General features: G+C 37.4%; 1 protein-coding gene across 4 annotated transcripts in view; it reads left to right on the top strand.

Annotated features, from left to right (window-relative positions):
• LOC105475169 (transportin 1) overlaps positions 1–25,024 on the top strand; it is a 98,534-nt gene that overhangs the window by 15,248 nt on the left and 58,262 nt on the right. For 2 of the 4 annotated variants that reach the window (XR_011624920.1, XM_011730201.2), the window contains exons 2-4: positions 16,982–17,095; positions 19,833–19,908; positions 24,599–24,748. Coding sequence is in view for 3 of the 4 variants with exons in the window: in XM_011730201.2 (XP_011728503.1) it covers positions 16,982–17,095; positions 19,833–19,908; positions 24,599–24,748 (340 nt within the window). In the remaining variant the exon portion in view is untranslated. Of the gene's footprint in view, positions 1–16,466; positions 16,849–16,981; positions 17,096–19,832; positions 19,909–24,598; positions 24,749–25,024 lie in introns of those variants that run through there. The other 2 variants (XM_011730204.3, XM_011730202.3) reach the window with 2 other exon arrangements.

The following is a 25,024-nucleotide window of genomic DNA, read 5'->3' as shown; positions in this document are numbered from 1 at the left end:
ACAGTAATCACAAGTGTAGAATATGTAATGACTCCTGTTATCTAAGTAAAACTTCTGTTCTCTAATATTCAGGAAAGCCTTTCTCTGAAACTAGGTCTCTTAGATTTTAAAACAATTTTTTGGTATAATGCTTGAGCTTTGCAAAAGTTGAATCCTTTTTTTTTTATAACTATGAAGATGTTTTTGTTTTCAGTATTATCTTCATAGTATGTCTACTTATTTTGATTGTTGCATAATAGCTGCATCAGTTGACGGTTATATTATTTGCCATATATTTATTGTTGATATTAGAAATAACCCTGGGATAAAATCTTTGAGTATAATACTGTCTTTTGTGTATTTAGGATTCTTAGGATACAGGCTCAGAAGTGTAATCATGAGGACAAAGTGTATAAAAATGTATATGGCTCAATATAGATTGTTGAGTTATTTCTTATAGGTCATACTAGTTTTATACTACCGTCAGTATTTTGTTAAAGTTGATTCATCTCCTCAGCAGCATAGGATATTATCATTTCAAAATTATCTTTGCTAATTGGACTAAAACCATTACTTTATTATTACATTTATTTGATTACTAGTAAGCTTCAGCATTTTCTCATGTTTGTTTAATGTTGTATTTCCTCCTGTGAATTTTCTTTCATGTGCTACTATTGGTTCTATATTAGCTTCCCAGAAAAGTTACTAATATATTGCTTTCTTGTTGGAATATTTTAGGAGCTCTCTTTTATACTCGTTCAAATAAAGCAGATATTCATCTACCATATTTGTCAACAGTGGTACCTCCTGGAAATGCCTAAGAGATGTTGTAGGTCCTTTGAGATATGGAATGTCCAAGTCTTGAGAACGAAGTAATACCGCTAGCATCATAGGGAGAGTAAATTGCCACTTTCCCTACATCTTCTCCTGGTGTAAAGTGTTAGTAAAATGAATGTTGTGAGGTGTTTTTTTCCCTTGATGGCATCAGTAGCAGTGATTGTCAGTGCTCAAAAACAAAATAGTGTAATTTGGAAAAGATGGGGGAAGATAGGAGAGGAGAGGGATAGAAGGAGATGGGGAAGGAATTCTGTTGTCCATAAAGAGGTGTACACCTGAACTGGCAGATGACTTTATTCTGGGTTTTCTCTACTTTTCCCATTCAGTTTCCTTTCCACCCATCTGGGTATATTCATTAGACTTCGTACCTTTCAGAGACCTGCATGTCAGCTCTCTGATTTACATTGGTGTTCAAATTGAAGGAAATTAATTCCCATGGCAGTCATCAGCCTTCATTGTACCAACCCTGCAGTTCCTAGAGAACTCCCTGCTGCTGAAAACTGCCTTACTTCCTGATGGCTTTCTATTTCTAATCCATGAATGACTTAAAATAAACCTCCCCTTTTCTCTTAGACAATCTGAATTTGAGTTATCCCCCCTCTTGAAAATAAAAGAGCTTAATCAGGATAGCAATTAGGTAAAATATTATCTATTAATTTATCGATTAGATAAAAATTCAAATATATGCCACATGACTGTATATATTACATAATTATATAATAGATATATTATGACAGACTAGTCCCAAGATGTTTTTGCTTTAAGTGGAAGAAATTGAATATTTTAGGGAGTTCTTCCACCTCTACCTCCCTAAGTGCTGGGATTGCAGGCATGAGCCACCGCACACAGCCCCTCTTAATTTGTAATGTTGATTTCTGGGTCTTGATTTCCCCATTTTTAAAATAAGAGGATTGGATAGATGTTGTCTAGTACTCATTACATTCGAAGCTTAGGTGCTATGATTGCCATTCTCTAATTACAGTTAAAGTGTAAGTTAACAAATTTTTATTTTGTGGGCTGAGGGGAATGAATGGACATGATATTCAATTGGCCAATAACTTAGTATCTCTATTTGTAAGACTAAAATAAACTTTTTAACCTAAGATTCAGTTTTAAGGGTCTATGCTTATAAACTGAACACTTTCTTAATGTGTGCAGATTAACATTATCTTTTGTGTCTAGTGTAATTTCAGATTTCCTTTCCATCTCACATTTCATTCTGTTTTTTGTACTCATGAATTTTTATATGTCTCATTAATCTTGGTTGAGCCTCAATGTTTCTTTATCACAGTAACAGAAAAATAACATAACACAGAATAAATGCTGCTGTTTTTTGTATTAAACTCTTCGTTGTGTGGTATCTAATGTCTATCATATGACATTAGTTCCCACTGATTTTTTCCCACTTTTGGATTGTCTCTATAGAATTTTCTTGTCCTATCCCTTTGCATAATATGAGGTCCACCCTCCATCAACTACACTCATGCATTTCAGTCAACGATGGACTACATATACAATGGTGGTCCCATAAGGTTATGATAGAGCGGAAAATCTTCTATTGCCTCTTGATGTCATAGTGCAATGCATTACTCATATGTCTGCAGTGGCACTGGTATAAATAAATCTGCACTGTCAGTTGTATAAAAATATAGCATATATGATTATGCACAATACATAATACTTGATAACGATAGTAAATAACTATTACTGGTTCACGTATTTACTATATTGTTGTTATTTTAGAGTGTACCTCTACTTATTTTTTTAAAAGTCAACTGTAAAACCACCTCAGGCAGGTCCTTCAGGAGGTATTCTAGAAGAAGGCATTGTTATCATGGGAGATGACAGCTCCATGCTTGTTATTGCCCCGAAGACCTTCCAGTGGGACAAGATACAGAGGTGGAAGACAGTGGCATTGATGACACTGACCCTGTGCAGGCCTAGGCCAATATGTGTGTTCGTGTCTTCATTTTTAACAAAAAAGTTTAAAAAGTAAAACAAAAATTAATATAAAAAAGTGACCAGCTACTTGGGAGGCTGAGGCAGGAGAATGGCGTGAACCTAGGAGGCAGAGCTTGCAGTGAGCTGAGATCCGGCCACTGCACTCCAGCCTGGGCGACAGAGCGAGACTCCGTCTCAAAAAAAAAAATAAAAAATAAAAAATAAAAAAGTGTATAGAATAAGGATATAAAGAGAAAATTTTTTGTATAGCTGTACAGTGTTTGTGTTATAAGCTAAGTATTAAAAGAGTCAAAATTTTTAAAAATCTAAAGTTTGTAAAGTAAAAAGTTACAGTAACAGCTAAGGTTAATTTATTATTGAAGAAAGAAAATGTTTATTAAGTACCATAGTGTACAGTATTGTCCTAGGCCTTTGCGTTTACTCACTCTCTGACTCACCCAGAGCAACTTCTAGTCCTGTAAGCTCCATTCATGGTAAGTCCCTTATAGTGATAAACCTTTTTTTTTTTAATCTTTTATGCTTTTTATGCTTTATTTTTTATTTTTATGCTTTTTATCTTTTTAGGCTTTTTTTTACTGTACCTTTTGTATATTTACATATGTGTAGATACACAAATGCTTACCATTGTGTTACCACTGCCTGCAGTATTCAGTACAGCAACATGCTATACAGGTTTGTAGCCTAGCAGACAAGCTATACCATATAACCTAGGTGTGTAGTAGGCTATATAACATGTAGGTTTGTGTAAGCGCACTCTATGATGTTAACTACAACAAGGAAATTGCCTAACAATGGATTTCTCAGACTGTATCCCTGTCCTTAACTGACACGTGACTATACTTAGTTTTTGCCCTTATACAATTTTTGTGCTGATTAAATTCATATCTGCTTTAATGTCCACCACTTGATTTCCATTTGTTTCTTTGTTCTTATTCTTCCAATGTTTCTGTTTTGATTTTTCTACTTTAGAATATCACCTGCCTTAGTCTGTTCCTGTTGCAAAATACCTTAGACTGGGTAATTTATAAAATAATAAAAATGTATTTCTCATAGTACTACACAGGCTGGGAAGTCCAGCCAATTTGATGTCTAGTGAAGGCTTGCCCTCTGCTTCATAAATGGCACCTTCTTGCTGCATCCTCACATGGAAGAAGGGATGAACACTGTGTTCTCACATAGTGGAAGGCGAGCAGAAAGGCCAAACTGGCTCCATTTGGTAAGGGTATTAATCCCATTAATAAGGGCAGAACTCTCATGACCTAATCACTTCCTAAAGGCTCCACCTGTTAATATTGTTGCATTCAGGATGAAGTTTCAAGATGAATTTTGGAAGGACACATTCAAATCATAGCATTTTGCCCCTGGCCCCACAGAATTTATGTGTTTCTGTCAAAATGCATTCATTCTATCCCAATAGCCCCAGAAGTCTTACCTCATTCCAGCATTAATTCAAAAGTCTGAAGCCCAGAATCTCATCTAAATCAGGTATGGGTGAGGCCCAAAGTACGATTCATCTTGAGGCAAATTGCTATCCAGCTATGAGCCTGCAAAACCAAGTAAGCCCAAGATCCAAGAAGGCAAACAAGATTAAATCTTAAGGCTCCAGAATAATCTTTGTGTTGCCTTCCAGATACAGTTGGGTAGGGGTTGGGCCCCCAAGGCTCCAGGTCACCCTGCCCCCATGGCTTTGCTAGGCACAACCTATACTGCAGCTCTCATGAGTTAAGAGTCTACTGCCTGTGGTTCTCCCAAGCTGGAATTACATTCCAGTGGCTCTTTCAGTCTAAGAAGATCCACTCCAACAGCTCTATTAGGTATTGCCCTTGTGTAGGCTCTCTGCTGTATCCCTGCTACCATAGCTCCACTAGGCAGTGCCCTAGTGGGGCCTCTCTACAGTGGCCCCACCCTGTGATGGTGCTCTGCCTGAGCCCCAGGGTTTTTCAGTATTCTTTGAAATCTAGGTGAGGTAACAGTGCTCCCACAGCTTGTGCATTCTGTGCACCTGCAGAGTTAGCACCATGTAGACACCACCAAGTTTTACCACCTGTGCCCTCTGGAGGGGTGATCTGAGCTGAACCTCGGTGTGGTTGAGCCACAGCTAGGGCAGCCAGGGAGTACTGCACTACAATGTGGGTAGCAGAGCCTTGAAATCATTCTGTTCCCAAGGCACTGGCGTTCCGGGCTTATAATAGGCAAGATAGTCGCAACCATCTCTGAAATGCCTTTTGGTTCATTTGTCCATTGTCTTGATGAATAGCACCTAGCTTCTTTCTGTCCGTACTAATCTCCTTATCAAACATTCAGGTCGAGAATTTGTCTTAAGTTCTGCCTTTCTTTTAGTTACAAATTCCATCTTTAATTTGTTTCTCTCTTCCTACATCTTACTATAAGCAGTCAAGAGAAGCCATGCCACACCTTGAACACTTTGCCAAATATCCTATTTCATCATTCTTAAGTTCTGCCTTCCACAAAACACTAGGACAGGAACACAATTCAGCAAAGTTATTTGCCCCTTTGCAACAAGAATGGCCTTTCCTGCAGATTCCAATAACATATTCCTCATATCTGTCTCAGAGACCTCATCAGAATAGGCTTTACTGTCTGTATTTCTACCAATACAGACAGGACCACTTAAGAAATCTCTAAGAGGATTGAGGCATGTCATGCAGCTCTCCTCTTCATAGCCCTTACCAGAATAGCCCTTTACCATCCAACCTCTACCCATTACCCAATTGCAAAGCCACTTCCACATTTTTAGATATTTCTTATAGTAGCACCTCACTTCTTGGTTCCAATTTCTGTCTTAGTCCATTCCTGTGTTATAACAAAATACTTTAGATTGGGTAATTTATGAGTAATATAAATATATTTCTCACACTTCTAGAGGCTGGGAAGTTCAGGTTCAAGGCACCAGAGAATTAGGTGTGTCATGAAATCTCATTTTCTGCTTCGTAAGTGACACCTTGCAGCATCCTCACATGGATTAAGGAACAACACTATTTCCTCACATGGCTGAAGGGGAGCAGCAGAGCCAAATAGATTCCCTCAAGCCCTTTTATAAGGGCATTAATTCCATTCACGAGGGCAGAGCCCTCATGACAATGACAGTCACCTCCCAAAGTCCCCATCTCTTAATACTGTCGCATTTGGAATTAAGTTTCAACATGAGTTTTGGAGGGATACAAATGTTAAACCATAGCATCAGTTCATTTAAATGACAAGTTAAACAGCCCATTTTGATGCATATTCTTTGATTGTACAAAAATAATCTAAGAAATCTTCATCCTATTGTTATCTGATGGTACGAACTGCCATCAGTAAACCTGGGTCTTAATGACAATTTTAGTTGGGAGTGTAGCGTGTAGGGAATGAACATTAAGTACTGACTCTTGTGGCACTTTACGTTCTCATTTAATCTTCTCATCAACCCCATTTCACAGATGACTAAACTGTGGCTCAAAAGATAGGGCAATTTTCCTAAAAAAGACAGCGTCAATAATTAACAGAACTGGGGTTTGAGCCAATGAATGTACGACTCAGAACCCATGCTTCCTCTACTCCATCTTGTTGCTTACCAGCAACAAGTAATGTGGAACAAGATTCAGTTCAGGAACTAAACTTGTAAAAATTGATTCCCTTTCAAAAGTTTTTTCTGCTGTGTCTATCTTTTCATAACTGAAATTTGACTAATATATGCCCCTGTTGTGTGTGAGATTTCTATGAAGAGATGTATGGTTAGGTAAAACCTAATGTTAATCAGCCTACTAACCGCTTAACTTTTTTTAATCTTCCTATTTTGCTGTCTAAACTGCTCTGATCCTTTTCTCATTCAACCCTTACCAATAAATACAGTGCTATGTTCCTTTTTCTGTATACACTTGAAAATGTGAAATACTGAATCCATACATTATACTTAATCAAGGACAGCTTTGGACATGAATAAGACATTTCTGGATCCCTCTCACTTCAGAACTTCAGGAGCAAGCTAACGGCAATAAAACAGTATACCTGTAGTTATCAAAATGAGCTATAACGGTTATCCCAATGTGCTAATTTTTTTTTTAAATTATCAACTTGGCTTCCTATCAACTGTTTAGGTATGTCTCACTTTATTAGTATGTAAAGTGGATTCTAAAATATTGAATCATACCTTTTATTGACTTATAATTTCAGATGTGTTTCACAGGAAAATATTTGGCTATTTGCATCATAGCCTTTTTTACCAGCTCTTTAAATTCAGTAAGTATAGCTATAATTAGTAACTTGCCTGGTGCTCATATTTTGTCATTCAGTGCCATTATTTTACCTAGAGTACTACAGCTTGTCTCCACCTTTTATGCATATCATCATATAAATCAGCAAATGTATAATCAGTGTAGAGCAGTGTTACTTGAAGACAGGCTACTCTTTTAATTGATGGTACTTGCATATTTAATGAACTATGAATTAAAGGAATAGTTTGGAGTAGTAGAAGTATTCGACCAGAAATAGACATTCATTCCAACCCAATTCTTAACATTTACTAGCTGAGCAATTTTTGGCAAGTGACTTAATATCACTGAGACAGTTTCCTCAACTCACAGAGTAGTTCTGAAAATTAAATGAGGTAAAATATGAAAGTACTTTGAAACTTTTTAAGCACTGTGTTTACTTAAAACCACTTGGCAATGTTCTGAAAGGAAATTTATAATCATGGTATAATACTTAAAGAAGACTTTTAAAAAGCTTTTTTTCTTAAGTCTGTGTCACAGAAATGAAAACTGTTGGACTAGGGTTAACAATAGGCAGTGACAGTAATCCATTGAACTACTTAAAAACTAACTCTTCAGTTGAATGTAGCAGTGGGACAATCCCTAGTAAAGCACATTAATAAATCCTATGATACTAAGAGAATCAGGGACCTAATTATTTTGATTAATTGGTTTTTAATGTGTAGGCTTATTAAAAGAGTTTAGTTTTATGAATGACTTAATATTGCCATTTGAAGAAAGATCTAGTTATTCACAAGATAAGTTGATTTGATATACAAATTTAAATCATATTTTGCCAGTTAAGGATCATAATTTTCTAGTGTGTTGTTGTTATTTACTGGAGATAAACTTCCCCCAAAACTTACTTTTCCCAAGTTCCCATTTCTGTCTTACAACTTAAGTGGAACTTCTTACCCATTCTCTGTCACTGTTAAATTACAAAGTAAATAAACATTGTACTTATCCTTACTAGGAAGTACAAATTATTGTGTAACTTCAAACAGTATGTTCTTATGTTTTGGTTTTCATCAAAGACTTTTTTAGTGATTAGTAATGTTTCCTATATGAATTGGTGCAGCCTGCATTCTGTTCTCTTTTTCTGCTTTCTGTCATTTCCAGTACAGCTAGAACACCACTGCTTAAAGAGTAAGAAATAATGGAAATTGCCAGGAGCAGATATATTGATTTAATATAATGGTTCTCAACTGGCTCTAAGTTCCCAGTAATTATAATGTGCAGTCAGGGTTGAGAACCACTGATTTAAGTTGCTTAAACATACATGCAGAGTGAGACCAACTGCGAAGGTTAAATCTGTTTTAGAACTCAACAGGGAGTTGGTGTTTTGAGGCTGACAATGAGATAACCAAAAGTTAAATGTATGGGAGGTATTACTCCTATCAGCCTTTCGTTTTCATTACAAATGAAAAATCTGTGCTCTGAAAAGCAAGGTGCAGTTATCATATCTGAAGTGATTGACCTGAAGTAGACATTCTTCAAGAGAGCTGTTGAATTATTGGTGATGCATGAAATAGAAAGGGAAAGAGTAGTATAATGCAGACCATTCATAGTCTGCCCACTGTTAAGTTCTCTAAGGGTTAGTCACATGTTCGTGGGGTAGCAGAACGAGAATAATATGGTAGAGTAGTTCAGTGCATGGGCTCTAGAGTTGGGTGCATCTGGGCTTGAGTCCTGGCTTTATTCGTTACTGTGTGAACTTGGACACATAGCTTAAGTTCTCTTAAGCCTGTTCCTTTTCTGTAAATTGGAGATAATCATAGTACATATTCACGGAATTAAATGAGATCATGTATTTAAAGAATTTAACATAATAACTGGCACATGGAAGGACCCATTAATGATAACAGGGTTGCTGTTATTAGTAGGCATGGTTCAGACTTTGGAATCACACAAGTTTGGTTTTGAATGCCTACTCTGCCACATACTAGCTGGCAAGCTACTTAACCTCTCTGAAACTCGGTTAATATAAAATGGAGTTAACATCTACCTCATAGTGCTGTTGTGAATATTAAATGGGCTAAAGTATAGGAAGTGTCTGGTTATAGATTGGGTCAAATTTTGAGACCAAGATTTCCTTCTTATCCCTCAATTTGATACCACACTCTTTTTTCTTTTTTTAATGTTGATTTGTAAACTTTAGCATTTGGTAAGCATGTCTAGTCATCTTCAAAGTTCTTCCAGAAAAGGCACTCTAAGAATACATTTATTCAAACTTTCCTTAGTACCTATTTTCCATTTTCTGTGTTCTGTTAATCTCTCAGCTCTTAGATGACAATAACTCTGTAATGCCAGAAAGTTAAAATTTTAATGTCTTAGCCTAATTTTTTCAAATGGTGAACTAGATGATTTACCCATCAGTCTCAATCAAGGATGATTTAAAACCCATGTGCCTAGCACTGTGTAACATGAGTTATGGTCCCTGCCCTTCTAATCTAGTTGAGCTCATTTCTGCAACTAATATGAGCTCAACAGTTCGTTTTGCATTTTCTTCTCTTCTTTCTTGATCCATAACCTCTGATTTTAGACTCTCTCTCTCTCTCTCTTTTTTTTTTTTTTTTTTTTTTTTTTTTTTTTTTTTGAGACCGAGTTTCCCTCTTGTTGCCCAGGCTGGAGTGCAATGGCACAGTCTTTGCTCACTGCAACCTCCACCTCCTGGGTTCAAGAGATTCTCCTGCCTCAGCCTCCCTAGTAGGCATTACAGGCACCCGCCACCAAGCCCAGCTAATTTTTTGTATGTTTAGTAGAGACGGGATTTCTCCATGTTGGCCAGGCTGGTCTCAATCTCCTGACCTCAGGCGATCCATCTGCCTCAGCCTCCCAAAGTGCTGGGATTACAGGCATGAGCCACCGCGCCCAGCCTATAGACTTTCTTAAAGGACTTTCTAGTTCCACTGATAGCTATAATTTAACAAGTTTGTCAACATTTTGATGCATCATTAGGTGCCTGTAAACTTTTCTTTCTTTCCCTTCATACCTGAACTTTGGTTCAATTTCTCATAAAAGTTTTATTAAATACTTATATTCTTTAAATAGCATGCTCTTTTTAGATCATTGGATAGCTCTGATTTTTTTTCTGTCCTTGCTCATCATAGCATTTTTCTGTAAAAAAAAAAAAACAGTATAAGAGAGACATTTTCTGTGGAAGTCTACATATCTGATTCACATTCAGCAAATTTCTTGTTGTTTTGATTTATCTGCTTGTCAAATAAAAATAATACTTGCTACCTACTTACAACAGAGGGGTGTTGTGAACATTATATTGATAATGTTTTTAACTCATTTACTCAATGCTATGGAAATATCTCATTTTTATTATATTATACTATATACATACTACTATTTTTTTAGATCTATTATGACTTTTATGATGGTGAAGTGTGATTTTACTTTTCTCTTTTACCTCACCACAAAGGTATCAAAATATATGTTCTTTAGTATGCAAATGGTTGTATTTATGAGTAGTTTGCCAGTTTATAGAGATTGATGTTTCTTTTGGAAAGGCAGTATATCAGGGGCTTCCAGACTGGACACTGGAGCCAGTTTAGTTGGGTTTGAATCATGGCTTTGGCATTTACTAGCTGAGCAACCTTAGGCAGGTAACTTCTCTGTGCCTCAATGTACTTATTTGTAAAATATAATTAATAGGGCAGCATCATAGAGTTGTGAAGTGCTTAGAACGTTGCTTGGTACTCAAAAAATATTAGCTATCACTATTACTAACAAAATAGTGCACGTGTTTAAGTCTTCAATATTTAACTACCAGAGGTTTTGGTAGCATCTTGGTTCTCTGTGAAACATGACTGCCCTTCCCCTAACAAACTGTAATTTCATTTTATGTGCGGATTGGACAGTTAGGTCTTCTATGCCCTCATTGCAAACTGATGGGTTTTAAAAATCAATTTTATTGAAATATGACACATTCTAAAAATTAACATAATATTGAAGCTATAGAGCAAAAGATGAACCTCTCCTTCACCATTTTTGCTTTCTAGGAGGATTCTTTTCCAGACTTGTATTTGATCATGTTTTTTAATCAATTTAAAACCCCTTTCACAAACTTTGTATTATCCTTAAGAAATAGTCCAAGCTTCCTAACATCATCTATGAGGTCCTCCCAGCCTCACTTTTGCTTTTTGGTAATTCCTGTTAGGTTTCTGATAAAGAGTCATTTCCTCAAGGAAGTCCTTTCCTGACCTCTTAACTGGGTTAGCATAATGTCTTCACAGCCCTTTGTACTTTCCCTGCCATAGTCATTCTCCACTGAGGCAGTGCTGCTCTCTGGAGGTGTCCTAGTGACTGGGAGGTGCTCTTGTCATTTACTGGGCAGGGCTGAGAGGTGCTAGATGTTCACCATGAAGAATTGTCCTAGTTTTGTATGACTTGTAAATGTCTCATTAGATAATCACAAAGGTGTAATAAATCTGTTTATAGATATCAGAGCCAAGAGCCTAACTCAATTTTACATATACACATGGAACTTTTTGCAGAGTTTTAATATATGTTGAATTTTCTAGGAATAAAAACTACTATGGCCGGGCAGGGTAGCTCACACCTATAATCCCAGCACTTTAGGAGGCTGAGGCAGGCAGATCACTTGAGGTCAGGAGTTCCAGACCACCCTGGACAACATGGTGAAACCCTGTCTCCGCTAAAAATTCAAAAATTAACCGAGCATGGTAGCACACACCTGTAATCCCAGCTACTTGGGCAGCTTAGGCAAGAGAATTGTTTGAACCTGGGAGGCGGAATTTGCAGTGAGCCGAGATCGCACCACTGTACTCCAGCCTGAGTGACAGAGCAAGATTCTGTCTCAAAACAAAAATGAAAACAAAAACAAAAAAACAAAACTACTATGTTATTGAAGGACAATTGTACCTTGTTTTGTTTGGATCCTTACCAAGAGTTGTTTACCATTTTGGGAAATGATGTCACTAATAGCAACATTTCTCACATTCATAGTGATTCAGCATATAGATGGAAACATCTAACTTTGAATTTAGTTGAAATTAGATGGAAAAAATTTTAATTGAGCTAGATGAGAGGAAAATGCATCTGTCTCTCCTGGTGGAATGTATTTGCTTTTTTTCTCTTTTCCTATTGTACTTTATCATGTACTTCATTCATTGACAGCTCATCTGCCTCTCTCACCAAATGAGAACTTAGTGGGGATAAAAACTATATTTTACTTATCTTTGAATCTCCAAAATTCACTGAGCACATGGTAGTTGTTCAACTTAATATTTACTCAGTTGAATTAATAGCAACAACAATAGCGTTTATTCAACAATTATTTGTTGAATCAGACTCTGCTAGGCAAACAGAGTGAAAAGACACTGTCCCTGCTCTCAAGGAACTTGTGATCTATTGCCAGGACAGACCTAGAAATAATTATAATACAATATGACAGTTTCTAGAATGGAAATAGCTATAAACCATAGATCTGTAATGAAAAATAATCTTAAGTCTTGTGGGGAGATCTTGGAATAATGACACAGAAGAGAAATAGTATCCAGTATCAATCATAGTGCCAAGAAAGACTCTCAATAAATATTTGGAAAATCAGTGAATGAGGGTAGCTCTAAAGAGTGAGAAGGAGTTTGCCAATTGGTCAGGTTTAAAGAGGGCGTTCCCAGCAGGAAATCCCTATGCAAAGGCTCAGAGGTAGGAGAGGTGCAGGAAAAGATGATGGAGCATAAAGTTGGAGGTTGAGTCATAGATAAAAATGTCCCTGAAGGTAATGAACCAGATCATGAAGAGACTTCTTCCATGAAAAGAAGTTATATTTTATCTTGCAGATGCTAGAAAGCCTTTCATTTAACTATTATTTTTCAAATTACATATGTTGTGTGCCAGGTACCTATGATCTGCATACAGAGGTAGTGTATTCCTATGTTAGGGTTGGGAAACTAAGACTCAGATGAATTAACTTGCCCAGGTTTTCACTGCTACCAAGTGGAAGAACTAGACTTCAAACGTAGGTCAGTTGAGTCCACATCTCCAGTCTGCTTTTTAAACTATATTTTACAGACTATCCAGCAAGGAAGATGCTATATATTTTTACTTTCTTTTCAGCCAATCTGGCTTCTTTACCTCACATGATTCTGAGCTGTAGCAAATTCAAAATTTTTATGTAAATTTAAGTTAAAAACTTACTCATAAGTAAGCTCTAGTCTTCTGGAAGTCCAAAATGGTGTCACAGTAACTCACCACTTGCAGGCTACTTTTTATTTTAGGGCTGTCTTCTATCTTGTTTTTCAAATAACTGTATTTTGGCTTGTTTAAATGCCTTTTTTTTTTTTTTTTTTTTTTGGTCACCATTGAATGTCATGGGCCAATCAGGCATAAGTTGTAAAATTAATATTAGTGTAGTATGGAGTATCATCTAAAGGAGCGAAATTTGAAGTACTACTTCCTTTTTTTGAGACATTTAGAAAGCTGAGCCTTCAACATGCAAAAAGAATACTCCAGGTAATATTTAAATTTTATAAGAAAATCCAATATTGATTGGATTGATTAATTATTCTATTTAATATAAATGTAGTTTGCTATTTAAATAAATGATTTCTACTTCATATAATAATCCTAATGTGCTTGGTTAGCTTGAAGTACTTCAGATGTTATCTAATTAACCCTGTAATGTCTGGCTAGCCCAGGGTATAAGATTCTTCCTTATTTTAATGGTTTTTAAAATACAGTAAGTTTTGGAGATAGATACCACTGAACTGTGTACTTAAAATGGTATATGTTATGTATGTAGATTTTATCACAATTTTTAAAAAGATGTGATAGAAAAGTTCAAAGTGGCCTAAGATCTCTTACCAAGCAGTTATCTGAATCAAATATTCTTTTTTTTTTTTTTTTTTTTTTGAGACGGAGTCTCGCTCTGTCGCCCAGGCTGAAGTGCAGTGGCCGGATCTCAGCTCACTGCAAGCTCCGCCTCCCGGGTTCACGCCATTCTCCTGCCTCAGCCTCCCGAGTAGCTGGGACTACAGGCGCCCGCCACCGCGCCCGGCTAGTTTTTTTTTTTTTTTTTTTGTATTTTTAGTAGAGACGGGGTTTCACCGTGTTAGCCAGGATGGTCTCGATCTCCTGACCTCGTGATCCACCCGTCTCGGCCTCCCAAAGTGCTGGGATTACAGGCTTGAGCCACCGCGCCCGGCCTCAAATATTCTTAAGAGCCTTTTGTTACAGATAATTTGAGTAAGGTGTGGGGAAACACCTATTTTGTCATCATAGGCTGATCAAATTAATGTTCTTAATACTAAGCTGTTTGAAAAGAAAACCCTATTTGACGACAGAAATAAAGAAGGAAACACGCTATTGGCCTGATATTATGGTGCAGCCATCCTCAGGATGGATGTGATAATGAAGATGCCTTTCAGACTGGACTGCTATTGGTCCCTTGTTTTAGTTTCTTCTTTAAAAGGGCAGCTAGGGGGTTAAGTGGGCTATCTGAATGTCACCTCAGCAGGTAGGGTATGCCTGGTAGCAGCTCCAACTCTAATATTACTAAGGCTCAGACTTTAAGTTCCCCACCCCCACTAGTATCAGGGGAAATTAAATTGTCATTGGTTAGCTTCATGAAAATTCAAAGAATGTGCTGGTGGAGATAAAGAAAACATTCATATTGTTGGCATGTGTGAATTGTATAACTTTTTGGAAAATAATTTGGTAGTAACTGTTTAAAATTTTTAAATTCACATACTTTTTGGCCTAATAACCCTGCCAGGTTGCCACTATTATGTAGGGACATTGGTACAAGAATTTTTTTAGTGTGTTGTTGGTAGTGGCAAAAAAGTAGAAGCAATCTGGAAGCCAATCAGGAGATGGTTGAACAAATTATGCTCTATCCATTCTCAAGACCAATGTGCATCTATTAAAAGGTGAGTTAAATTTGTGTGTATTGGCCTGGAATTATGGCCATGTCATATTATGTGTAAAAAACATTGTAGAGTTAATATTAGTGTAGTATGGAGGATGATCTTAAAAAAAAAGAGGAAAACATATATATGAGATTAGACTGTAGAAAGATTCACATAAAAGTGATAAAACAGATTCTTTAGGGAGCCTGGAGATAGGATTGAATTAACTTGTCTTATACAACCATGTTGTTTGATTTATTATAATATTTGTAGTTTTTTAAAAGTTTCTGAAGTTAAGAGAGGGAAGGGGAGAAGTCTATAGTGATAGAAATTATACTGGGGATTACTTTGGGAAGGGTTGATGGCTGGGATTGGACACAAAAGAAACCTCTTCGTACTCAGCGATCTCTATCTTGAACTGGGTGTTGGTTACACAGATGGGTTCACTTTGTAAAAATCCATCTATGGATTATATGCTTATCATTTGTACAATTTTGTGTCTATATTGTATCAAATAAAAGTATATAAAAATAAATGATGACATAGTGGTACAATGGAATACTATTAACTTTTTATTGAAATATTTTCAATAAATATTTAATGATATATGAAGTCAGGCAAGAAACAGGACAGTCCCATTATTATAAAATATGTACATAAAAAATAGAATGAAGACTAGAATAAAAACACTACAGCATTAATACATTGTATATCTGGATGGTGGTGGTTTTGTTTTGGGTTTTTTTTTTAAGAACAGTTTATTAGATTGGGCCATTTATGAAGTCATTAGAACTTGGTGAGCAAAGTCAGACTACAGGATATTAAGCAGAAAAATAAGAGTGAAAGAGAGAGGAAAAGGCATTTTAAAAAAGAAAGAAAAAGCTAACTAGAGAGGTGAAAAGGTAGTAGTTTGTCTAAACCCTACTAGCAAGGGACTTTTCATGTTAAAAATCCTCTCCTTTATCAAACTGTTTGATTTTTACAAATAAGTCATGCTTGATACTTACATTTTGTTGTTTTTAAGCATTTAGTTTTAGTGAAAAATGTCATTAATAGCTTCAGTTGACTGTAGCAGATGCAACTCATAGTAGCTTTAAAAACCTATATTCATGTCTCAGTCTTCACTGATTAAGTGTGGTTGTTTGCTCATATCTTTTTTTGCCTTAGTTGCCACATCGAGGCAAATAATACCTCACTAGGTTGTAATGAGAATCAAATGAGAAACTGTAGTATGTGAAAATACTTTAATGGAATTAAACACTACCCAGTTGTAAAATTACATTATTTTTCTTGTATTTTCTTCGACCCAAAGTCCTTACTTATGGAATGTAGTTAGTTCATAATGGAATTTATTTCACTTAATAGGAGTTCAAAAGTTGAAGTTTATGCGGGAATACATTTTTTTTTAGTCAGGTTCTGCAGATGTTGCATTTAATGGTTTTCGAGATGTGGGTTGTGACTGCATCAATATTTTAGACTTTTTTAGTGCTTTATATATCAAATTGAATTGTAAACATTTTTATTGCTTCTAATTATTGCTGAACTGTCAGGGAAATTAACAACCTTTTTACCCTATTTCAATCATTTTGCGTTAATTCGCCATGTGTATGTAAAATAATATACCAAAAACAGATCTCTTCAGGTGTTTCGCAGGGGTTTTGATAAGGACTTGACTTTTTATTAGCCCTTAAGTCAGTAGTAATCTTCTGGACGGAATTAGAGATGGGTTGGGTTGGAGAAAACTGCGTGGCACTAGGACCCAGGGGGCTCCCGTGAGCGGATCTTGGGGCCAGATTGCAAATTCGCGGTGACTCAGTCTGGTCGGCTGCTTGCGCTCGGCGGCCGCGGCGGCAGCAGCAGCAGACGTTGGCGGCCGGGCTGCCAGGAGCAGTTCCGCCGGGTTTCACTGTCCGAGACTTCCTTCGGGGCACCCCAGGCAGGTCCGCGACGTCTGGGGAGCGCTGGGGTTGTGGTGGCTGGGAGAACGGGTCCGCTGCGCGCGGGAAGCCTCCGGGCCTGTGCACCGGGAGTAACATTTGCTCCGTCTCTTCCTGTGTCTGGCTTTATTTGCAGCAAACCAAGATGGAGTATGAGTGGAAACCTGACGAGCAAGGGCTTCAGCAAATCTTGCAGCTGTTGAAGGAGTCCCAGTCCCCAGACACCACCATCCAGAGAACCGTGCAACAAGTATCCTTTCCGAGGCCTGGCCGCCACCCGGGCGGCTCGCCCCGCGCTGCGGCCCAGCTCCCGGCGGCCGGGGGCTCCAGTCGCCCCCGCCTCTGCCCCTCCCCCGCTCTCCGAGGCCGGCCTTTTGCCTGGGTCCGCGCGCGGGGGAAGCCGTCGCTACCCCTGCCGGGCGACTAGCGCACGCGGCCCTGGTGCCTGGGCCGGGGGCGCCGCCGCGTGGGGCTCATGCTGCGGAGGCCCCCGGCTTCCGGCCCGCGGGAGGCGGGGGCCCCCGGCCGCCGCCCGGGATCGCTACATGTGCGCGGGCCGGACCGCCACGTCCCCGCCCGCCGCTGACCTGCCGCGGGGGTAGGGAGCGAGCGAGCGGGAGCGGCCGGGGCCCACACAATGTGCCCCGCGGGTGGGGGCGGCGGGCCGAGCGGGAGGCCGGGTGGAGGGCGCTCTGTGCGCGGCGGAGTTCGCCGCCTGACTGGCCAGAAATGGGTGGAGCTGGCGCGGGGTTTGAACTGCAGCTGTGTGGGTCCTGGGGTTTTTTCCCACGTCCTTGCCCTAAAGAGGCCGGGGACCTACAGGTGGGGGGAAAGGGTCTCTGTGCCTCACCCTGGGGTTACTGGTGTTAACACCTGTTGCGAGCTCCTTGTCACCCAAATGAGATTTTCTTTTTAAAGCTTTGGCTCGAGGCTGACTGCACAATTATCTAGGTCTTTACCGAGTGTGCTGGTGTAGTGATCCTGTTGCTACGGTTTTACAGACAGAAAAGGTTAAGAGAACCAAAACTCAACTAGGTATGCTTTCTGTAGTGCCCTAAACCGTGCTCAAATGGAGAGCTCTTAATGGATCCAGTAAAGGAAACATTCACTCATTATATCATGAATAATATTTTAACCCCCGATCTTTTAAGCCTAAAGAAGTTAAGTCTACTGTTTTTTGCAGAAAAGCCTCTTGATATTTATTGTCAATAAGCAGCAAAATTACTTAATATGGAGTTTGGTAAGTAAGCTCTTCGTGTTTGAGTTTATTTATATTCAAAACATCTATAAAGATGAAGTTATTTACCCCGAGGGTTTCGCAGAAATACTGCATTGCCGTAACTTAAAACCTTCAATAGATAAAATTAGTACGTACCTTCTTGGTTAATATAATACTTCCCATTTAAAAGTGGAAGGGATAATGATTTAGATCTGCTTGGATTTTTTAAAGCCATTTTGTTTGGATACTTCAGGTATACTGAGGAAAGAACAGTTTCGGAGTGTATTGCCGTTTGTGTCTTGTAAACCCTGCTATGGCTTAGTCTTAATTTGTGTTGTCATAGTTCTAGGGATGATAGAAGTTGATAGTTGATTAATTACAGGTATTATATGATACAATTACTACTTTCTTAAATTAGCTAAGCCCAGTCCTGCATTGCAGTTATTCTGTGGCACCATATATCATAATTTCTTGTTTCAGTCTACATTTATTAGGCACGTCAGATGCTCAGTACTGTGCTTGGGCTGGTAGTCAATTACAGTTTCTTCCGTGTGCCTGGAACTTAGCATGTCCTCTGAGAAAGAAAACTTTCTGTTGCTGTGAGAGGAAAACTACTTCAGCTAAAAATATATACTGCTGTTTCAGAGTACCTTATTTTGTCTCTCCTAAGAAGATAATATATTTAATTATTGTTTCGTATAGGCTTTTGAGTACTTTTTGAAAGACCACTATAATAGGATAAAGAGATGTAGCTCAAGTTGTAAGAAGGTAAACCTTATCAGGAAATAGTTTTGAAAAATTCATCGGCATATCAGCATGCTGTTAGTCTTGGCCATTCACTGAAACAAGAATTACTGTCTGGGTTGGAGAAAGTGGTTACACTTTGGAATTTTACTAGAGGCTATGTTGTTGGTTCGTTTACATTCTGACCCCTAAACATTGAGGGTATTCAAGTATGTAATAAATAGCTAATAAAGTTGCTGAAGTTTGATTCATGGATTTAATCAGAAGTTTAGGTTTGTTGGGTAAAAACATTTTAATCTTTCTGTGTAGTAAAACACAATTGGGAAGCATATTAGTTAGGGGTTGGGAGTCAGGGCTTGAAGAAAGATGTAATAGAGCATTTTGTCACAGCTGCCTCCTGATAGCAATGAAATACATGCAAGTTGGTGTCACTGGAAATGTTAAATCTTGGGGATGAGGGGAATAATTGTACAACTGTAGTGCAATAATCTCATAATGCTGACCTTATGGTAAGATATATAACCTGGTGCATAAATGGCACTTTATCTTTTTGGATTCTAAAGAACAAATGAGTCTGAAAAGTTTTTTTTTAAGTTATTCTATAAAGTTAATTTCTGTAAATGATCTTTAACTCTGAGAGACTTGTTTTCACTTGGAATGCTTTTATTTTTGTCATTTTTTACTTAAATGCCTTTCTGTTTAGAGTGGTTTGAAGTTGAAATCTAAGAATTTTTTTGAATATTTTTTGCTATATTGAGCATGCTGAAGCTGGCACTTTCTTATGTTGTATTGCATGTAATTGATACATTTCAGCCATAAAGCACCTAAGAGGTTTAGCAAGCACCAGTGTGTTTTTGAAATAGCACGTTGATAGATTTGATAAGATATCCTTAGCCTTAGTTAAAAAAAAAAAAAATGCAGGACTGAAAATATCACCAAAGAGATCCTTGATTGTTACATTAAAAACGCTTAATTTCTCACTGAGATTACACAGACAAGTTTCCTTAACTACTGTTTGTTCTAGAAACTGGAACAACTTAATCAATATCCAGACTTTAACAACTACTTGATTTTTGTTCTTACAAAATTAAAATCTGAAGGTAAGTAGGAGTTGCATTGATAACTAAAGTTTCTTTAAGACCTATTTAAATGTACTGAGAATTATTCATTTCAAATAATTTCATTTTGTAGTAACCATGTGCTTTATACATGTGGGATGAACAGTCTTAGTTAATACCACTCAATATTTACATGCTTAATAAGCATTCCTGTTTTTATGTATACAGACAGTCTCACTCTGTCACCCAGGCTGGAGTGCAGTGGTGCGATCTTGGCTCACCACAACATCTGCCTCCCGGCTTCAAGCGATTGTTATGCTTAAGCCTCCCTATTAGCCAGGATTGCAGGCATGCGCCACCACATCCAGCTAATTTTTTTGTATTTTTAGTAGAGACAGAGTTTTGCCTTGTTGGCCAGGCTAACCTTGAACTCCTGACCTCAGGGGGTTTGCCTGCCTCAGTCTCCCAAAGTGCTAGGATTACAGGTGTGAGCCACTGTGCCCAGCCAGCATTCATTTTTAATTGGGTGTTTGTATAATAAGTTACTTAATTCTTTGCAGATAAAAAACTTGTTGCAAAGTCTAATGTTTTGCTTCCATACATATAGATGGATATAACAAAGGTTGTAATACAAAGATTGAATGTAGGATTTAATAACTGAATATATGTGTGTTTATTGTAGAAAAAAATTGAAAGGTCATATAATCAAAATGAAAAATTATTGCATCTTCCAGAGATAATTATTGTTGATCTCTTGAATTCTGTCCTTCTCTGCTCTTATATGGCCACATACTATTTTAAAATTATTTAGCAAAAAGTGGGATCATTCTATTCATAAGTAGGCTTTTGTAAGTTTTTAAGAAACTTCTAACAGTATACATGAAACTTTTTCATGACTCTTAATTTTAAATTTAAATTATTTATATGACAGTTTAAAGCCTGAGTAGTCTGATTATTAAATAACATGGTCATTTGATTATTTCTGATAATACATAATGTATCCCACTAGACATTATTTCATAAATATTTATGGAGCACCATCTCTTTGCCATGCAATTTGCAGGCTCAGGAGAGAAAAGTGAACAAAACAGACAAAACTCACTGCCCTCAAGGAGCTTACATTGTAGTGAGAGTTGTTTCTGGTAGCATTATTTGGATATTCCCTTCCTGAAACATTGTGGACACCTAGAAGTCAATTAAATATTTATTGAGCATCTGTTTGGCCTCTAAATGAAAGCACTGTACCCTATTCAGTGATTAGTGTTTTAGAAGCTATGGTGCAATTAATAAAATCCATGCTCTTGGAATTGGGAAATAACAAGTTTTAGACAACCAGACCATCTGTAAAGTTTTAGCTCCAAATTCTGACAGGTTAATGGTGTTAATGTGTAGTAAAAATCTCACTGATCCTGTATTCAGATTTTCATAATTCATACACAGCAATTTCTTTTGAATTATTTTCAGTTGATTTTGTAGTTAATTTGGGGGATTTTAATTTGTGAATGAAGGACACAATAGAAAATCGAGAACTCGTAAGTCTAGGTTTTAAGACACTAAGAATTCTTTCAGCAATTAATATTCCTAGTTTGATAAATATATTTGTGATACATTGCTTCTTAATATAGAAATTTTTCTGACACAGTTTGTGATCAACCTGTTTGTTTTTTATAAATGGATTTTTTAAATCTGTAATTGTTTTATTTGAAATTTTTATTTATTTTCACTAAGCTGTCCACTCTCATGTTCTCATCCTACATTCTAAATGTTAGGATTGTTGCAATATTATACTCTTGAGTGAAGCTTTCTTATAAGGATACTTCCTTCAGGCCAGGCAAGGTGGCTCTTTCTTGGAATATAAGGATACTTCAGGCCAGGCAAGGTGGCTCACGCCTGTAATCCCAGCACTTTGAGAGGCCAAGGCAGGAAGATTGCTTCAGGCAAGGAGTTCAAGATGAGGAACATAGTGAATGGTGAAAATCCATCTCTATAAAAAATTAGCTGGCATGGTGGCACACACCTGTGGTCCCGCTACTCAGGAGGCTAAGGTGGGAGGATCACCTGAGCTCGGGAAGTCAAGGCCGCATTGAGCTATGATTGTGCAACTGCACCCCAGCCTGGGATGCTTCAGAAGTACTTAAAAAAACACAAACATACAACTTGTTCAGTAGTGGCAAGAGAGTTTGGAAGCCATTGCTTTCACAGAGCATTAATTACAAAACCATAAAATGTTGGAAAGGATATTTTTCAGATTTTCTTGAACCTAAAATGTGTTTATGTTCATTATGCAGTTTCTCCAAGGATGCAGTAGTTTTACGTTGGTATAACACTTGATATTTCTTCTTGCGTTTATGCATTTATTTTTTTTCCCTGGGAAGATTGGGACACAAGTTTGCTGCATGTAGTTTTCTGTTTTAAAAAAACCTTTGCATCATGGCCGTTCATATTAAAGCAGAAAAATGCTTGTTTAGCAATCTTATCACTGAATTGTAGAGTAAAATTTTTGATCTATAAGAGCCCTCAGATCAGCTGCTCTAATTCTCTCACTTTGCAAATGAACAAATTGAGGGTCCACTGAAATAGTCTTAATTTTTTTAAAACAAAGGAAATCGTTAGTCGTTGAATTTTTAAAATGGATTTTAAGAGAGTATATACTTCTCATATTGAATTGTTTCACTTCATTTTGTGGTTTATTAAAACTCTTCATCTTATAACCTTTATGGTAAAAACAATATGCTATATTTCTTGTAAACGAAGTCATGCCATTTAAAATAATTATATGGGCCGGGCGCGGTGGCTCAAGCCTGTAATCCCAGCACTTTGGGAGGCCGAGGTGGGCGGATCACGAGGTCAGGAGATCGAGACCATCCTGGCTAACACGGTGAAACCCCGTCTCTACTAAAAAATACAAAAAATTAGCCAGGCGAGGTGGCGGGCGCCTGTAGTCCCAGCTACTCGGGAGGCTGAGGCAGGAGAATGGCGTAAACCCAGGAGGCAGAGCTTGCAGTGAGCTGAGATCCGGCCACTGCACTCCAGCCTGGGCGACAGAGCGAGACTCCGTCTCAAAAAATAAATAAATAAATAAAATAAAATAATTATATGGCTGAATTATTAACAGGTAATTTAAGGCAACTTTATTGCTTGAAGAAGTTAAATATCTGACTTCATTTATTTCATGGCAATTTTTAACTTTTAAGAGAATTTAAAAATATGTTTTGTTTCCTTTTAAATTACTCATTGGAATGGGTTGTAATTGAAAATGGAAAGTAGTTTTTAAATGATGACATACAAGGTTTTATAGTGCTGTGATGACCTGAGCGGAGTTGTGTGCAGAGAAAATGCTCTTTTTGCCTCTACATGTGCTTCACTCTTGAAGATTTCAGTGCCAGTCAGAGTTTGGGAACATCATACTAACTAGAACAAGCTTGGAATATATTATTTTTTAAGAAGACAGGTAAAACAATGGTGTTAAAATAACATTCTCTTCAACACACCAGCTCTTCATCTTATAGCCCTTTGAGAGGAGGGTAATACTGAAGAATGATTCAAAGTCTTTAGCTTCTTCACTTGTGCAATGGAATGAATAATACCTGCCTCATGAAGTTGTAAGGATTAAGTGCAGTGCCATTTGGAAAGCACTTAGCAGTGTTTAATGAAGATGTTAGCTATTGCTAATATTGTTGGTGTTGATGCCAACTGGTAAAGCCATCAGTTATGTTCTGCTAGTATTAAGTTGCTTTTTGAAATTTTGTAAATACTATCTATGGATTAAACTTATTTTAAGGAAACTCTTTAAATGTTTTTGGAGTTTTTTTTTTTTCTTTTTAAGTTCAGAGGCAAATGAAAAACATGATATAAATTAACAGCAATTATATTTGTTACATGAAGATGATCTTATATATTCTTTGTCCACTTAATTTTTCCAATATTATATTTTTTGACATTGGAGGAAAATGATTTCAAAAAAATTTTTTGTTGTTTTTGAGACAGTCTCACTCTGTCGCCTAGGCTGGAGTGCAGTGGCATGATCTTGGCGCCTCTGCCTTCTGAGTTCAAATGATTCTCCTGCGTCCACCTCCCAAGTAGCTGGGATTACAGGCACACACCACCATGTCTGGCTAATTTGAGGGTTTTTAGTAGATACGAGGTTTCACCATGTTGGCCAGACTGGTCTTGAACTCCTGGCCTCCCAAAAGTGCTGGGATTAAAGGCATGAACCACCACGCCCAGCCCTTAAACGAAAAAAAAAAAAAAAAAAAAAAAATTGGATGTTTTTAATGACTAATACTTCCAGCTCTATAATGATGTTTATATCAGGAAACAATAAAGCTCAAGCACAGTGGCCATATATGTAAACTAAATTAACTCAAACTAAATCAGTGGTTCTCAACCAAGGGCAATTTTAACCCCCAGAAGACATATGACATTATCTGGAAACATTTTTGGTTAACACAATTTGGAGGGGTGCTGCTGGTATCTATGGCTAATGATGCTACTTAAAATGCACAGGACAGCACCCCGCAACAAATAATTGTCAGTATGTGAAGGTTGAAAAACCCTGAGCTATAAATCATACACTAATCTTTTGTTAATCAGTTATAATTATTTTAACTGGTTATAGCAAGTTTGAATGTCAGTCAACTTTTGAATATAAATATTTTTAAAACTACTGTTATCAGCACATTTTAAAATTAAGACTACTTCAAAACTCAATACTATTACTGTTTTATTACAGATGAACCCACAAGATCATTGAGTGGTCTCATCTTGAAGAATAATGTGAAAGCACACTTTCAGAACTTCCCAAATGGTGTAACAGACTTTATTAAAAGTGAATGTTTAAATAATATTGGTGACTCCTCTCCTCTGATTAGAGCCACTGTTGGTAAGTTGTATTACGACAGTTTTGCTTACTTTGTTTGTAACTGTGTCGTTTTTAGAGATGACAGATTATTTCCTTAGGAATTTTTATTGGTTTATGTTAAATTGTGATGGGGAAACTTTCATTGCCTTAAATGCTTTCAAAATGGTGTAATCATGGTAAAAGCTCTCTCATCCAGTGAAACCAGTGACCCTGGATAAAAGGAGAGCCTAATTAAACTTAGCTTAATCAGAGTTCGTTAAAATGGGGCATCAACAAGTGATACTAATTTGCAGACAC

This window comes from Macaca nemestrina, chromosome 6 (genome assembly GCF_043159975.1).
Source record: "Macaca nemestrina isolate mMacNem1 chromosome 6, mMacNem.hap1, whole genome shotgun sequence".
NCBI lineage: Eukaryota > Metazoa > Chordata > Mammalia > Primates > Cercopithecidae > Macaca > Macaca nemestrina.
This window is presented reverse-complemented; position numbering and strand designations above follow the sequence as displayed.